This window comes from Gekko japonicus, unplaced genomic scaffold (assembly GCF_001447785.1).
Source record: "Gekko japonicus isolate JY-2015 unplaced genomic scaffold, Gekko_japonicus_V1.1 scaffold1007, whole genome shotgun sequence".
Taxonomy (NCBI): Eukaryota; Metazoa; Chordata; class Lepidosauria; order Squamata; family Gekkonidae; genus Gekko; species Gekko japonicus.
In genome coordinates, this window is record NW_015177038.1 from 1,459 (window position 1) to 15,908 (window position 14,450).

Sequence of the window (14,450 nt, forward strand, 5' to 3'; positions counted from 1 at the left end):
AGACACTTGCTTGTTCTGGGACTTTCTGAACCACTGTTATCACATCTTTTCTCCCTAGGCGCTTATTCTCTGATGCTGGGAATAGTTTGCTTTACTGATAAGTTTTGCTCAGGTCACATGCTATAGTATAAAGGTGTATATTAGCTTCTTTAAAATGATATTAGCCTTGCTACCTTAATATAAGCCTACAATAATATAAGCATTGCTTCTTTGCTCATCAAAGGTTAGGCTGACAGTGTGTGACTGGCCCAAGGTCACCCAGCAAGCTTCCATGGCATGAGTGTGGATTCAAACCTGGCTCTCCCACATCCTAATTCAGCACTCTAACCACTACACCACACCAGAGATGAAATATATCCTTTCCACGTGAGAGTTAAGCACACCTTTCCAGCTTTAATTACTTTAAAAATGTATCTTGGCTAACATAAAGTCTAGTTTAAGAAACCATCAAAGTAATCCTGAGCAGGTCTACTGAGAATCCAATTTAAAGACTTCATTCAAAATTAGGGCTGCCAACTCCAGGTTGGGAAATTCCTGGCGATTTCAGGGGAAGAGAGTGGGTTTTGGAAGGCAAGGGGCCTCAGCCGGGTATAATGCCATACAGTCCACCACCCTCCAGAACAGCTATTTTCTCCAGGGGGACTGATCTCTGTAGTCAGGAGTTATGTTGGAATTATGAGAGATCTCCAGGCCTGTAGTCTGGAGATCAGGTGGCATTCCGAAAGATCTCCAGGCCTGGCTTGGAGGTTGATAGCCCTATGGGGTTTACAATCAGGAAACCGATCCTAGGATGGCACTCTCTACCTCAGCAACTGCAATAATTGATGTGGATAGATTCAGGTGGGTGGCCATGTTGGTCGGGTTTACAATCAGGAAACCAATCCTAGGATGGCACTCTCTACCTTAGCAATTGCAATAATTGATGTGGATAGATTCAGGTGGGTGGCCATGTTGGTCTAAAGTAGCAGAACAAAGTTTGAGTCCAGTGGCACCTTTAAGACCAACAACATTTTAGTCAAAGTGAAAAGTAATAAGAAACGTGGAGTGATTTCAGGGCTTCAGGGCTTTGCTTGACCGCATGGCCCAACGGTCGCACACGTGGCAATGGCGGAGTACATTACACAAAGTATAAGCTTTTGTGTGCAAGCACACTTCTAAAGATAGAGTGAAGCAGAATTCCCTCAACCATTATATACAGAAAGGGGGGTTAGTTGCCAGGAAGGGCCAATTTGTTCAAGATAGAGACAGAAACAAAATTGGAACTAACCAGTCCATACATATAGGTGAGTGGTAATTTATCATACAGCATAATGAAGGTGTTTAACAGATTCAAGGATCAAACAGGAAAAATAAGTTTAGGATATATGGTAACCATTTGTTTGGGTTCAGTTCTGGGGCAAAAACTGAAGAAAATAAAAACGTCAAAATTGGAGATTGATGTATCCTTAATCCATCTCCTCTCAATCCTGGAGGCGATTCATTATGCTTAAGGGGGGCGGGGAAAATAAACGAGAACTACGTGGATCCTCATTGATCTTCAGTAAACATTTCTATTGCACTAGACGGGCTATTCCTCCCTCCCCTCTCCAGCCAGCCAGCCAGCCAGCACGCACCAGCCCGGAACACGTAATCGAAACCGAAAGCATCCACTTCATAGCTGCCTTGGCTATCTTGGTTTGTTCTGTGCAAAAGAAAGCCATGGCTACGGTTCAGGAGCTCCAATCCGAAGCCTTGTGCTCGATTTGCTTGGAGTATTTCAAAGAGCCGGTGACTATTGCTTGCGGGCACAATTTCTGCCGCGCCTGCATTGAGCTGTGCTGGGGCAAAGCGGAGGGAAACGTGGAAGGAAACTTTTCATGTCCTCAATGCCGAGAAACGATCCAGGAAAGAACCTTCAGGCCCAACAGGGCGTTGGGGAATATGGTGGAACTGGTGAAACGTCTGGAATTGGAAGCAGCAGCAGAAGCCTCGCCGGTACCATTATGCACGAGACACCAGGAGCCCCTGAAACTCTTCTGCCAGGAGGAGGAGACCCCCATCTGCGTCATCTGCAGGGAATCCCGCGACCACCGGTCTCATCAAGTGCTTCCCATCGAAGAGGCTGCCGAGGATTATAAAGTAAAATATTGTGTTGCTCACTGAAACTGGGGGGAGGGGGAGAGATTGGGCGGGAAGTTGGCAGCCAGGGTGGTTTTACATGTTTGCCCTGTTCATACGGAAAGCCGCCTGGCGCTGATTTCCTAGTATAACAGGCTAGTGCAGGCGTTTTTGTTGAGGGGGGGGGGGGGGGGGGGGGGGGGGGGGGGGGGAGTAGGAGGGATTCGGTCAAAGATTGGCAGGCAGGGGAGAGGAAGAATTCAGCCCCCCTCACCACTTTGATGTTAAACCTCGCCCCGTTTAGAGAAAATGTAGCTCACAAAACATGGCTGTCAGACCACCCATCGCGTCTACTTTGGCCCTCGTGTGCTCGAAATGGCGACGGTTTCTGTTTTATTTCTGTATTTATTTAGGTCGACTAACACCAGTGGAATGAAACAATTTAATCTAAAATAATACTCACCTATGGTGGTCGATAAGCCATGAGAGCTAAAAACAAACAAACAGGAAGGCGTGTAAAAAAATCTAAATTATGTTTTGGGGGGAAAACCAAGTGCATTCAAAAGACCAGTTCTCATGAGACTAAAGGTTGTTTCTGGATACCATTATGCAGTTCTTTTGCTGTATATTTGGGAGCACTAGATACTGAGTTATATGTCAAGGAAGGGCTATTTACTTCTGTGGCATTCTCCTGACCTCCCAGAAGTGCCTAGTGATCTACTGCTGGAGACGGAATCTCTGGACCAGATTCTGTCCTACTGGAAGTCTTACAAGATTGTTTCCCAAGAGAACTATACACAAGTTTTTTTGTGTCCCTGCTTGTCTGCCCTGGCCCAGTCAATCAGACATACGGGAATGCTGTCCTTCAAACTTTTATTTATTTCTGTCATTTATAGTCTGCCTTGAGACTCAAGGTGAGATTACACAGCTGGAGACAATTTAATTCAGCTGGAACAGAACATCCTATAAACAATACAATAGAGGTTTGGGTTGCAAATATCTGAAAACTTAGAATCACAGAGTTGGAAGGGGCCATACAGCCCATCTAGTACAACTCCCTGCTCAAAGTAGGATCAGCCTAATTCAGCCTTTCTGCCTTCTCTCTGTCAGTTTGGTGTAGTGGTTAAGTGCGCAGACTCTAGGAGGACTGGGTTTGATTCCCCACTCCTCCACTTGCACCTGCTGGATGACCTTGGGCAAAATATAGTTCTGGCACAGCTGTTCTAGAAAAATAACAGTTTCTGTCAGAGCTCTCCAGCGCTACCTACTTCACAGGGTGTCTGTTGTGGGGAGGGGAAGGGAAAGGAGTTTGTAAGCCTCTCTGAGACTCCCTTGGGTAGTGAAGGGCGGGGTATAAATCCAATCTCTTCTTCTTTGTCAGAGTTTCTCCATTTTCACCCAACAGTGGGCCCTTCGCCTCTTTTATCTTGCGTTTGCTCTTCACATATCTGAAGATCTGTAGCAAGCAATGCTCCCTCTAAGCTGTAGAGCCTTATGAGCAAAAATTCTACTTCGTGAGCTACTGGCATTAAAGTTGTGAGCGAGCAATTTGGCTATTGCATAAATTAGTTTGCTCTGAAGCCATCCTTCCTGAGACAAAAGACAAAGACAAAAATCTGTGAGCTGGAGGCTAAAAGACTGTGAGCTAGCTCACACTAACTCAGCTTAGAGGGAACACTGGTAGCGAGCCCCCCTGGCCAGCTTTAGCTCACTGTGAGCTTTGGCCTCTCTGATGGCCGACCTACAGTGCCTAGCAACTCACATATACTCTTCTTTAGAGGTATGGCCTTTCCTCCATTTCTTGAACATTTCCTTTTTCTCCCTTAGCACATCACAGAGTTCTCTGCTCACCCACATTGGCTTCTTGGATTCCCTACCATGTTTCCTTCTTGTTGGAATAGTGATGACTTGAGCTTGTAAGAGCTCTTGTTTTAGGAGAGCCCACCCTTCACTTGCGGGACTGGAATGCTAAAGTAGGAAGTCAAAAGGTAACTGGAATAACAGACAAGTTTGGCCTTGGAAAGCAAAATGAAGCAGGGCAAAGGTTAACAGAGTTTTGTCAAGAGAACACACTGGTCATAGCGAACACCCTTTTCCAACAACCTAAGAGGCGACTCTACACATGGACATCACCAGATGGGCAACACCGAAATCAGATTGACTATATAATTTGCAGTCAAAGATGGAGAAGCTCTATCCAGTCAGTAAAAACAAGACCTGGAGCTGACTGTGGTTCAGATCATGAGCTACTCATTGCAAAATTCAGACTTAAACTGAAGAAAATTGGGAAAACCACGAGGCCATTCAGGTTTGACCTAGATCGCATCCCTGATGAATATACAGTAGAGGTGAAGAATAGATTCAAGGGTCTGGATTTGATAGATAGAGTGCCTGAAGAACTATGGACAGAGGTTCGTGACATCGTACAGGAGGCAGCAATCACCACCATCCCAAAGAAAAAGAAATGTAAGAAAGCAAAGTGGCTTTCTGATGAGGCTTTACAAATAGCAGAGGAAAGAAGGAAAGCGAAAGGCAAAGGCGAAAAGGAAAGATTTACCCAACTGAACGCAGATTTCCAGAGAACAGCAAGGAGAGATAAGGAGGCCTTCCTGAATGAACAGTGCAAAGTAATAGAAGAAAACAATAGAATGGGAAGGACTAGAGATCTCTTCAAGAAAATTGGAGAAATCAAGGGAGCGTTCCATGCAAAGCTGGCCATGATAAAGGACAAAAACGGTAGGGACCTAACAGAAGCAGAAGAGATTAGGAAAAGATGGCAAGAATACACAGAAGAACTATACAAGAAAGACCTCGATGTCCTTGACAACCACGACGGTATAATCACTGACCTCGAGCCAGACATCCTGGAATGTGAAGTTAAATGGGCCTTAGAAAGCATTGCTAACAACAAAGCTAGTGGAGGTGATGGTATTCCAGCTGAGCTATTCAAAGTCTTAGAAGATGATGCTGTTAAAGTGCTGCACTCCATTTGCCAGCAAATTTGGAAAACGCAACAGTGGCCACAGGATTGGAAAAGGTCAGTATACATTCCAATCCCAAAGAAGGGCAATGCCAAGGAATGTTCAAACTATCGCACAATTGCACTCATATCACACGCTAGCAAGGTCATGCTCAAGATCCTACAAGCTAGGCTTCAACAGTACGTGGATAGAGAACTGCCAGAAGTACAAGCTGGGTTTCGAAGAGGTAGAGGAACTAGAGATCAAATTGCCAACATTCGCTGGATTATGGAGAAAGCAAGAGAGTACCAGAAAAATATCTACTTCTGCTTCATTGACTATGCTAAAGCTTTTGACTGTGTGGATCACAACAAACTATGGCAGGTCCTTAAAGAGATGGGAGTACCAGACCACCTCACATGTCTCTTGAGAAACCTGTATAAGGGCCAAGAAGCGACAGTTAGAACCGGATATGGAACAACTGATTGGTTTAGCATAGGAAAAGGAGTACGACAAGGATGTATATTGTCACCTTGCTTATTTAATATATATGCAGAGTACATCATGCGAAATGCTGGCCTGGATGAATCACAAGCGGGAATTAAGATTGCTGGGGAAAAGATCAACAACCTCAGATATGCAGACGATACCACTCTAATGGCAGAAAGTGAAGAGGACCTAAAGAGCCTCTTGCTCAGGGTAAAAGAGGAGAGCGCAAAAGTGGGCTTGAAGCTCAACATCAAAAAAACTAAGATCATGGCATCCGGTCCCATCACTCCTTGGCAAATAGAAGGGGAAGCTGTGGAAGTAGTGACAGACTTCACGTTCCTGGGATCCCAAATCACCGCAGACTGTGACTGCAGCCATGAAATTAAAAGACGCCTGCTCCTTGGGAGGAAAGCGATGGCGAACCTAAACAGCATGATAAAAAGTAGAGACATCACCCTGCCAACAAAAATACGCATGGTCCAAGCAATGGTATTCCCAGTAGTCATGTATGGCTGCGAGAGTTGGACTATAAGGAAGGCCGAGCGCCGAAGAATAGATTCTTTTGAACTATGGTGCTGGAGAAGACTCTTGAGAGTCCCTTGGACTGCAAGAAGATCAAATCAGTCAATCCTAAAAGAAATCAACCCTGACTGTTCCCTGGAAGGCCAGATAATGAAAATGAAGCTCAAATACTTTGGCCACCAAATGAGAAGGGAGCACTCACTGGAGAAGACCTTGATGCTGGGAAAGATTGAAGGTCAAAGAAGACGGGGACGGCAAAGGATGAGATGGTTAGACAGTGTCAGAGATGCAACGAACATGAAACTGAGCAAACTTCAGAGGACAGCGGAAGACAGGAGGGCCTGGTGGGATCTAGTCCATGGGGTCGCGAAGAGTCGGACTCGACTGTGCGACTGAACAACAACAAATGAACTTCCTTGGTCTCCCACAGCAAGAGGAATTCTAACAGGACATGATCACTTCCCCCTAAGGTCCTCACCACCACCCCATCGACCATCTCCTGCCTGTTGGTCAATATTAAGTCGAGTATGGCTGAGCCCCTCATAGCCTCCGCCACCATTTAATGAAGTTGTTGGCTAGAAAGGTCAGGAACATGTGAGACTGTGAATTCTTCGCAGAGTTTGTCTCTCAGGACACATTAGGGAAGTTGAAGTCACCCATAACTACCAGGTCATGTTGTTTGGATACTCTGTCAAGCTGTTCAAGGACGGTAGCACATACCTCCTCATCCAACCTCATCCAGCCACAATACTGTTTGTCCTTCCTTCCCTTATCCTCACTCAGATACTTTCCACTGGACTGTCGCCCTCCTCCTTCAGTATTTCCTGACAAACAAACCCTCTCTTCACTCCACCTCCTCTTCAACGCTTTTTTCCCCCCTTGAACAACTCATATCCATCCACAATTACATTCCAGTCATGGGAATTATCCCATCAAGATGCCTAATCATATCCCTCTGCCTACATTAGACTCTCAAGCGCTTCCTATTGCCCAAGCTTTGGGCATTGGTACATAGACACCTGAAGCCTGAAGACACCTGAAGCTTTTGGCATTGGTACATAGACACCCTGACATCCAGGAAACCTAGCCTTTGGCTCCATTAGACCCGGCCCTCCCAGGTGGGCCTCTGTTGTTTGCTCCCCTTCATTTAAATCCCTGTGTTGGTGGTCTGCTTCCCCTTGTGGTGTCAGTTTAAAGCCCTCTTGATGAATCTCCCCAGGTTTCCGCCAAATACATTGTTTCCTGACCTTGACAGGTGAGGATCATTGTGTGCTAGTAGGCTGACATCCAGGAAACCTAGCCTGTGGTCCCAGAATCCAAATCGCTTCTGGTAGCACCAACACAGCCAGTGGTTCACTTCCCTCCTGTGCTTTTTTCCTAACCTAACATGGCTGCCCTGTAAGCTGCTGTTTGCCCCACTGGGGAAACATCCCTATAGCAGTGAGGTAAGTTTACCCAATGGCACAAAAAGTGACTCCCCTGGGGTTGTATCAGGTTGAGAAAGTACTTGGTGGAGGGAGACTTGAGTCCCTTCTCCCAGTACATCATGGCCGTAATCTAAATAATCTGTCCTTTCCTGGAAACAAAGTTTTGAACCCAGAAATCCATGCCTGGTTCACAGGGCAAGGTGGCTGCCTGGGGGACGCAGAACTTTGAAATGTTTACTTAGGTTCATACTGGAAATCATTCTCTTATGATTTAAGACAAGGGACTGTGGCCTCCGTCCTGTGAAGATAGCTACTGGAAGAGGAGCATGCCTTTTGGGACCTCCCTAGGTTCCGCAGGGCATGCAAGGCTGCTCTTTTTCAGTAGGCCTTTGGGTGATTGTGATCCGCCGGGCAGCTGGTATACTTCAGCTGTGTCTTCACCATCCATGCATCCTACCCTGCTTGATAGTGGATAGATTTTAATGGGGATAGATTTTTAATCATTTTCTATTTTAAAGTTTAGTTACTGTATCCTTTATATTGTTTTTATTGGGTGTATTTTATTGTTAGCCACCCGGAGTCCCATTTGGGGGAAAGGGAGCGGGATATAAATGATAATAATAATAACTATGATCAGAGTGGGATCTGCGTGTGCACTGCCCCAGCTGAATTGCTGATATTCCAAATATGGACTTCTTGAAAAGCAGTGGTTTTTAAAATTGTGATAACAGCTTCCATTTTAAAAGAATGAGAGTCTAATTTTAAAACAGGATAATGTTCGTTTGTTTGCTTTTAAACCAGTAGCTGCTCTTCTGCTTCTCTTAGGGTGCGTTCAGACGGGGCATTTAAGCCGGTATGGAAGCCGGTTAGAAACGGAGTACGCGCAATCACACGCACAACATCTGCCTTCCATCCCTAACCGTTGCCAACCGTCGCAAACACCCCTTAAAACGGTGTAGTTTGCCACTAGCTGCGGTGGCTCAAGTCGGATGCTGAACTGCGGTGGCTCAAGTAAGATGCTGAACTGCAGGCTGTGGAAGGTCGGTAGTTCAGCAGTTCGAGACCCGGGTGCTGCATGACGGAGTGAGCTCCCGTCTCTGGCCCCAGCGCCTGCCAACCTAGCAGTTCGAAAGCAAGAAATTGCAAGTAGATAAATAGGTACCACTTCAGTGGGTGGGTAACAGCATTCCGTGCGCCTCGGTGTTTAGTCATGCCGGCCACATGACCACGGAAACGTCTTCGGACAGCGCTGGCTCTTCGGCTTTGAAACGGAGATGAGCACCGCAACCCTAGAGTTGGATTCGACTGGCTTTCGAGCAAGAGAACCTTTACCTTTACTGAAGTACTAGGTAGGTAGATAGAGCCTAGGGAGGAACCTCAGTCCTGGAGAATGAAAATGCCAGAAACTCTCACTGATGAATTTTTTAACTTGACAAAAATGGAAATGCTACAAAGAATAGACAGTGAGAAACAGATAAACAGGGAAGAAGCTTTGCCCCAGCGTTAGTAAAACAAAAAACAAAAGAAGGTGCCTAGTTTTAGGCTGGCAGGAGGGAAGCTCTATGGCCAACCCTGAGAAAGCGTGCTTAGGCCGCCCCCAGGCCCCCCTGACTGCAACTGCAGCAGGAGGGGGAAAACCCGGCTCCAGCGCCAGCCCTGGGAAGCGGCCGGGCTGCCTGCAACTCCTCCCATGTTCTCATAGCGAGCTGCTGCATGGCAGGGACAGCCTCCTGTAACCTAGTCTCCAACGTGGCTGCGGCAGCTCCTCTTTTGCGCTCCTCCTGTCCCCTCCTTTCCCTCCCCTTCTCCATCTTCCTTTTACTTCTTGCCGCCGCCTCCTCCCCCCTTCTCATCTTCCTTCAGCCTCCCAAGTCCCCGCAGGGGGGAAGGAGGGGAGGAAGCAATCAGAGTATTAGACAGAGATGTTGGAGTGGCGGTGGGGGCGGCAGCAGCAGCGGGAGGAGCAGCTCCTTTGATAAAAAATAAAAACTGCAGTGTGGATGCCCGGGAGCGATGTGATCCGCGGCGAGAGAGGGTAATGTGATCGCGCTTGTCCTGGATCAAATACAATCCGATTGGAACCAGAGCAGTTGAAACCACTCCGGCACGCCGTCTGACCGCACCCTTACATGACTTGCCAATTTTGCCCTGGCTCAGGGTGGTTTTTGTTTAAACTCTTTTGATTGGATCTTGTTCAGCCAGCCTTGCTTTGTAACCCCTTACCCACAACTTTCTCTGTGTGTGGTGTGTGTTGGGCTTGATGGAGTTATACAGTTTGGTGTAGTGGTTAAGTGCGCAGACTCTAATCTGGGAGAACCGGGTTTGATTCCCCACTCCTCCACTTGCACCTCGCTGGATGACCTTGGGCAAGCTGTAGTTCTGATAAGAGCTGTTCTCCCCCGAGAGGAGGACATCTTGCTGGGTGTTTCCCACCCCATCCTCAGAGAGGCAGGAACCAAAACTTCACTTCCTGTCCTCTTGGTGAGATACGTTCCATAGCTCAGTTTAGTTCCTGCCTCGTTAGGGAGAGCAGCTAGCACTTTGCTAGCACTCGTGCTTTATTTGGATACTTTCTCTTTCTCCTAAAAATCTCTCTGGCTATTCTAACCTTTATCTTACTACCTTTTCATTGCCTATACTCCTCCCCCTTTCTGCCTCTTCTCTTCTTCTTCCATCTGCTCCCCCGACACCCCAACTGGGGCATGTCTGAGAGGGAAGACTCGGACGGCTTCTTTAGTGAGGACGAGTCTGGAAAAGCAATCTTGCTGGCTCAAAGATCCACCAGCCAAGCCAAAGCCATGTCCTCGGCTCCTGCGGCTGTGGCGGGCTCCTCCACAGCAAAGAAATCTGGCGTGAAAAATGGCCCCGCTCTCCGCGCTCGGAGCACGTTGCGGGCGCCATCTTGGATCAGGTGGCCAAGTGCAAAATTCCAGATGAGGGAGTTGGAGGCTGTGGGGCAGCTGTTGCTGCTTCCATAAGCCATAACTATGACGAGGACGAATCTCTCAAGATCCTGAATGCCCAGGATCTGCCTAATCGTAGGGATGAGATCCCTACAAAGGGTATACTCGCAAGTAGCCCTAACAGTGGCGGCAATGCAAGAAACTGTGAGGGAAGAACTTGCCAGCCTGCATAGGGGTTCCCATTGGGAGTATAGGTGCCCAGCCCCCACCCCCAAATGCCCTTCTCAGCCAGGGAGCTCACAGGGAGGACTGTTTTGAGAGCCCAGAAGAAGACAGACCCAGATGGCCTACTAAGGCAGCTAGAAAGACCCATTACTGTTCCCTGAGAACAGACCTCCAATGGGACATGTCCCAAGAGGAGGATAGTGTGATTGTGGAATGGGAGGAGGGAGAGTTCTTTTCAGACGAGGAGGAGGAGATGGGGTTCCAGAACCCTCCATGAGATTTTTCAAACCTGAGGATTATTCGTATTTTCTTAAGAAAACCATGTCCCGCCTGAGGCTGACTCAGCGGATGGTTCCAGACCCAGGGGCAGCAAGGACTATTTCCCCAGAGCCCCCGGTTTTGAAAAAAAAATTCCCTTCCCCGAGTTCCTGGAAAAACAACTAGTCAAAGAATGGGCCACGCCCATGGCTAACAAAAGCTGCCCGGCTAATATTAGGAAATTATACGCGTTGCCTAATTTCACTGATAAGCTCTTACAGGTCCCCCTGGTGGATGCCCCAGTTACAGCACTCCAGACTTCGGGACTGCTATCCGAAGATGGCAAAGGCATGGTAAGAGACACCCTAGATAGGAAAGCTGAGTTTGCCTTACGCAAAGCCCATGAGGCCACGGTTCTGGCCATTAAGGCAACTGCTACAGCTACAGTGGTGGCCAGGGCTTCCATTGCCTGGTCTACAAAGATGTCTCAATTGATCTCTAGCAAGCGTTTGGCCGAGGGAGCAAACAGGCTTCTCCAGGCCGCTTCTTTTTCCGCAGATGCCACACTCGATGCCATGATCTTCTCATCTCCGGCACTGGCCTCCACAGTGGCGGCAAGAAGGACCTTATGGCTTAGGACCTGGCAAGCGGATCTGCACGCGAAGGGCATTGTTGCGGCCTATCCTTTCCAGGGGGACCGTCTATTCAGCGATGCCCTAGACAAAATTCTTGTAGAGACAAAAGACAAGAAGACGACAATGCCATGTTCGCTTGGCAGAACTAACAGGAGGGGTTCTGGTAATTTTTCCTTTCGCGGTTTTCGATTTTCATACAGATTGAACAGAAATGGAAGACACCCTTCATGGGGAACTTCCAGACAGACCTTCAGATGCAACCCCTTCCATAACAGATCAAGCAACTCATTTCACCCTGGGACGATAAGTCAGGGAGGGGCAACAAGGCCCCCAACGCATGACTATGCAGCTGCGCCGGTGGGGGGGCGTCTGCTTTTATTCCACCAGACTTGGGCCGACTCCAAAGCAGACGCCTGGTCCCAGAAGGTCACAGAGAAGGGATATTCCATCGAATTCCTAAATATCCCTCCTGACCATCTTGTTCTCTCTCCTCTGATAAAGGATCATCTCAAACTACAAAGGACCATAGATGCGGGGCAACATCTCTCCAGCATCCTTGCCATCAAACTTTGGCCACAAAGACCAAAGGGGGCAAGGTGCAACATCTCTCCAGCATCCTTGCCATCGAACTTTGGCCACGAAGACCAAAGGGGGCAAGGTGTTTATTCCATCTTTTTCACCGTGTCCAAGAGGAACGGAAGCTGGAGGGCCATTATGGACTTAAAGTTCTTGAACAAGTTTGTACGACTGAGATGCTTCAGTATGGAAACTCTCCGCTCAATAGCAGAGGCCCTCCAACATCAATCAATCTTCAGGAGGCATATCTTCACGTTCCAATTGTGGAAAGTCATCGCCATTTTCTAAGATTTTGCGTTCAAGGTCAGCACTGGCAATTCAGGGCCCTACCTTTCCACTGCTCCCAGAGTTTTTTTCCAAGATATTAATCCACCCTATAGTTTTACTGAGAGAACAAGGGGTACATGTCCACCCGTATCTTGATGACCTCCTGATCCGCTCAACATCTCACTCCAAGTCTGTCCAGGATACAACTGCTCCCCTACAGTGCCTCCGGTCGCACGTCTTCCTGGTGATCCTCCAAAAGAGTCACCGAGGTCCTACTCAGACCATAGAGCACCTGGGAGTTCTCCTGGATACGACACAGAACAAAATGTTTCTTCCAAGACCCAAGGCGGAATCGATCAGCAGTCTCTGCAGACAGATCACTTGAAGCAGAAGGTCCTCCCTCATGACTCTGGCCAGACTAATGGGCCTCTTTGTCTCCTACATAGACACGATCCCCTGGGCTCGCCTCCACTCAAGACCATTACAACATCTTCTCAAGCCTTTTCAACTAAAGATCATGCACAGGGAAGATGTTACCATCGAGATTACTGCGTTTGTCAGGTCCGCCTCTCCTGGTGGACCAAGCTATCGAATTTACTAAAGGGGCTCACCAATTATGTGATGGACTGGAAACGGGTGGTCACAGATGCCAGCCTTTCAGGCTGTGGTGCAGTTCATCTCAACATCCTGACGCATGGCCGCTGGTCCAAGCTGGAATGTACACTTCCGATAAATGTTTTGGAATTGTGGGCGGTCAGATTGGCTCTGCTACACTTCCATCCTCACATTTCGGGTGTCCATGTGTTAGTCAGGACAGACAACATTGCAACCAAATCATACATAAATCACCAAGGGGGCTCCAAATCCTCTCACCTGTGACTGAAGGCGTCGAGACTCTTCCTACGGGCAGAGAACAACCTTGCCTCCATCAAGGCAGAACACATCAAGGGGACCACGAACATTTAGGCCGACTGGCTCAGCTACTGGCAGATTCAAGAAGCGGAGTGGTCCCTGAATCGGGACCTGTTCCTGTCCATAACGCAGATCTTTGACCATCCGGACGTCAACCTATTTGCTTCTCCAATCAACTTCCAAGTGGAGAGGTACTTCACCAGGTTCCATCACCATGGTGCGGAAGCAACGGATGCCTTGATGTCTCCCTGGCCTCCGGACTTGATGTTTGCGTTCCCACCCATTCCAGTCATTCTACGATTCCTCAGGAAGCTGAAGGAACAGAGAGTGGAGGCCATCCTGGTGGCTCCCTATTGCTCACGAAGACCCTGGTTTTTGTAGATTCAGTGCCTGTCAATCCTCCCACACCTCACCCTCCCTGTCTCCCCCGATATGCTGTCGCAGGGACATATTGGGCATCCAATCCCGGATGGTTACATTTGACCATCTGGCGGTTGAGCAGGAAGACCTCTTTAGGCTAAGCTATTCGGAGAAGGTGATCAACACCATTCTGGCATCCCAGAAACAATCTACATGCCGTATCTATAATACCACTTGGAAGGCCTTCGTCCGGTGGGCAAGAAGGAAATCAATAGACCCGCTAAAGCCTTGTGTCAAAAATATTCTTACCTTTCTCCAAGATAGACATGACTCCGGACTCCGGGCGTCTACCCTAAGGAGACAAGTCGCGGCCTTGTCTACAGTGTTCCCTTGCTTGGGAGGTTGGACTCTCTCTAGGCACCCTCACGTCAAACGATTCCTGAAGGGGGCATCATCCCACGATCTGCCTGTAGCTCACAGATTCCCTTCCTGGAGATTGAATGTGGTCCTGGAAGTGTTGACCAAACCTCCTTTCGAACCGATTAAAGAGATTTCGCTCAAGTGGCTTCGTATGAAGACACTGTTTCTAGTGGCAGTGACCTCTGCCCGACGAGTTTCCAAATTGGGGGTGCTCTCAGCTAATCCCCGACTTTGCGTATTCCACAAGGACAAAGTTGTGTTGATACCTGACCCTACTTTTCACCCCAAGGTCAATTCCAGATTCCATAGGTCCCAGGAGATCTGCCTCCCATCCTTTTGTCCAAATCCTTCTCATGCCCAAGAGCGAGTCTGGCATTCCCTGGATGTTCGACAGGCGTT

At 48.1% G+C, this 14,450-nt stretch overlaps 1 protein-coding gene across 1 annotated transcript in view; it reads left to right on the top strand.

Annotated features, from left to right (window-relative positions):
• The first annotated feature begins 1,671 nt into the window (after positions 1-1,671).
• The window catches only part of LOC107124522 (zinc finger protein RFP-like), a 14,443-nt gene continuing 1,664 nt past the window's right edge, over positions 1,672-14,450 (top strand). The window contains exon 1 of the mRNA XM_015428002.1: positions 1,672-2,118. Coding sequence (XP_015283488.1) covers positions 1,699-2,118 — 420 coding nt within the window. The 5' untranslated portion in view covers positions 1,672-1,698. The remainder of the gene's footprint in view (positions 2,119-14,450) is intronic.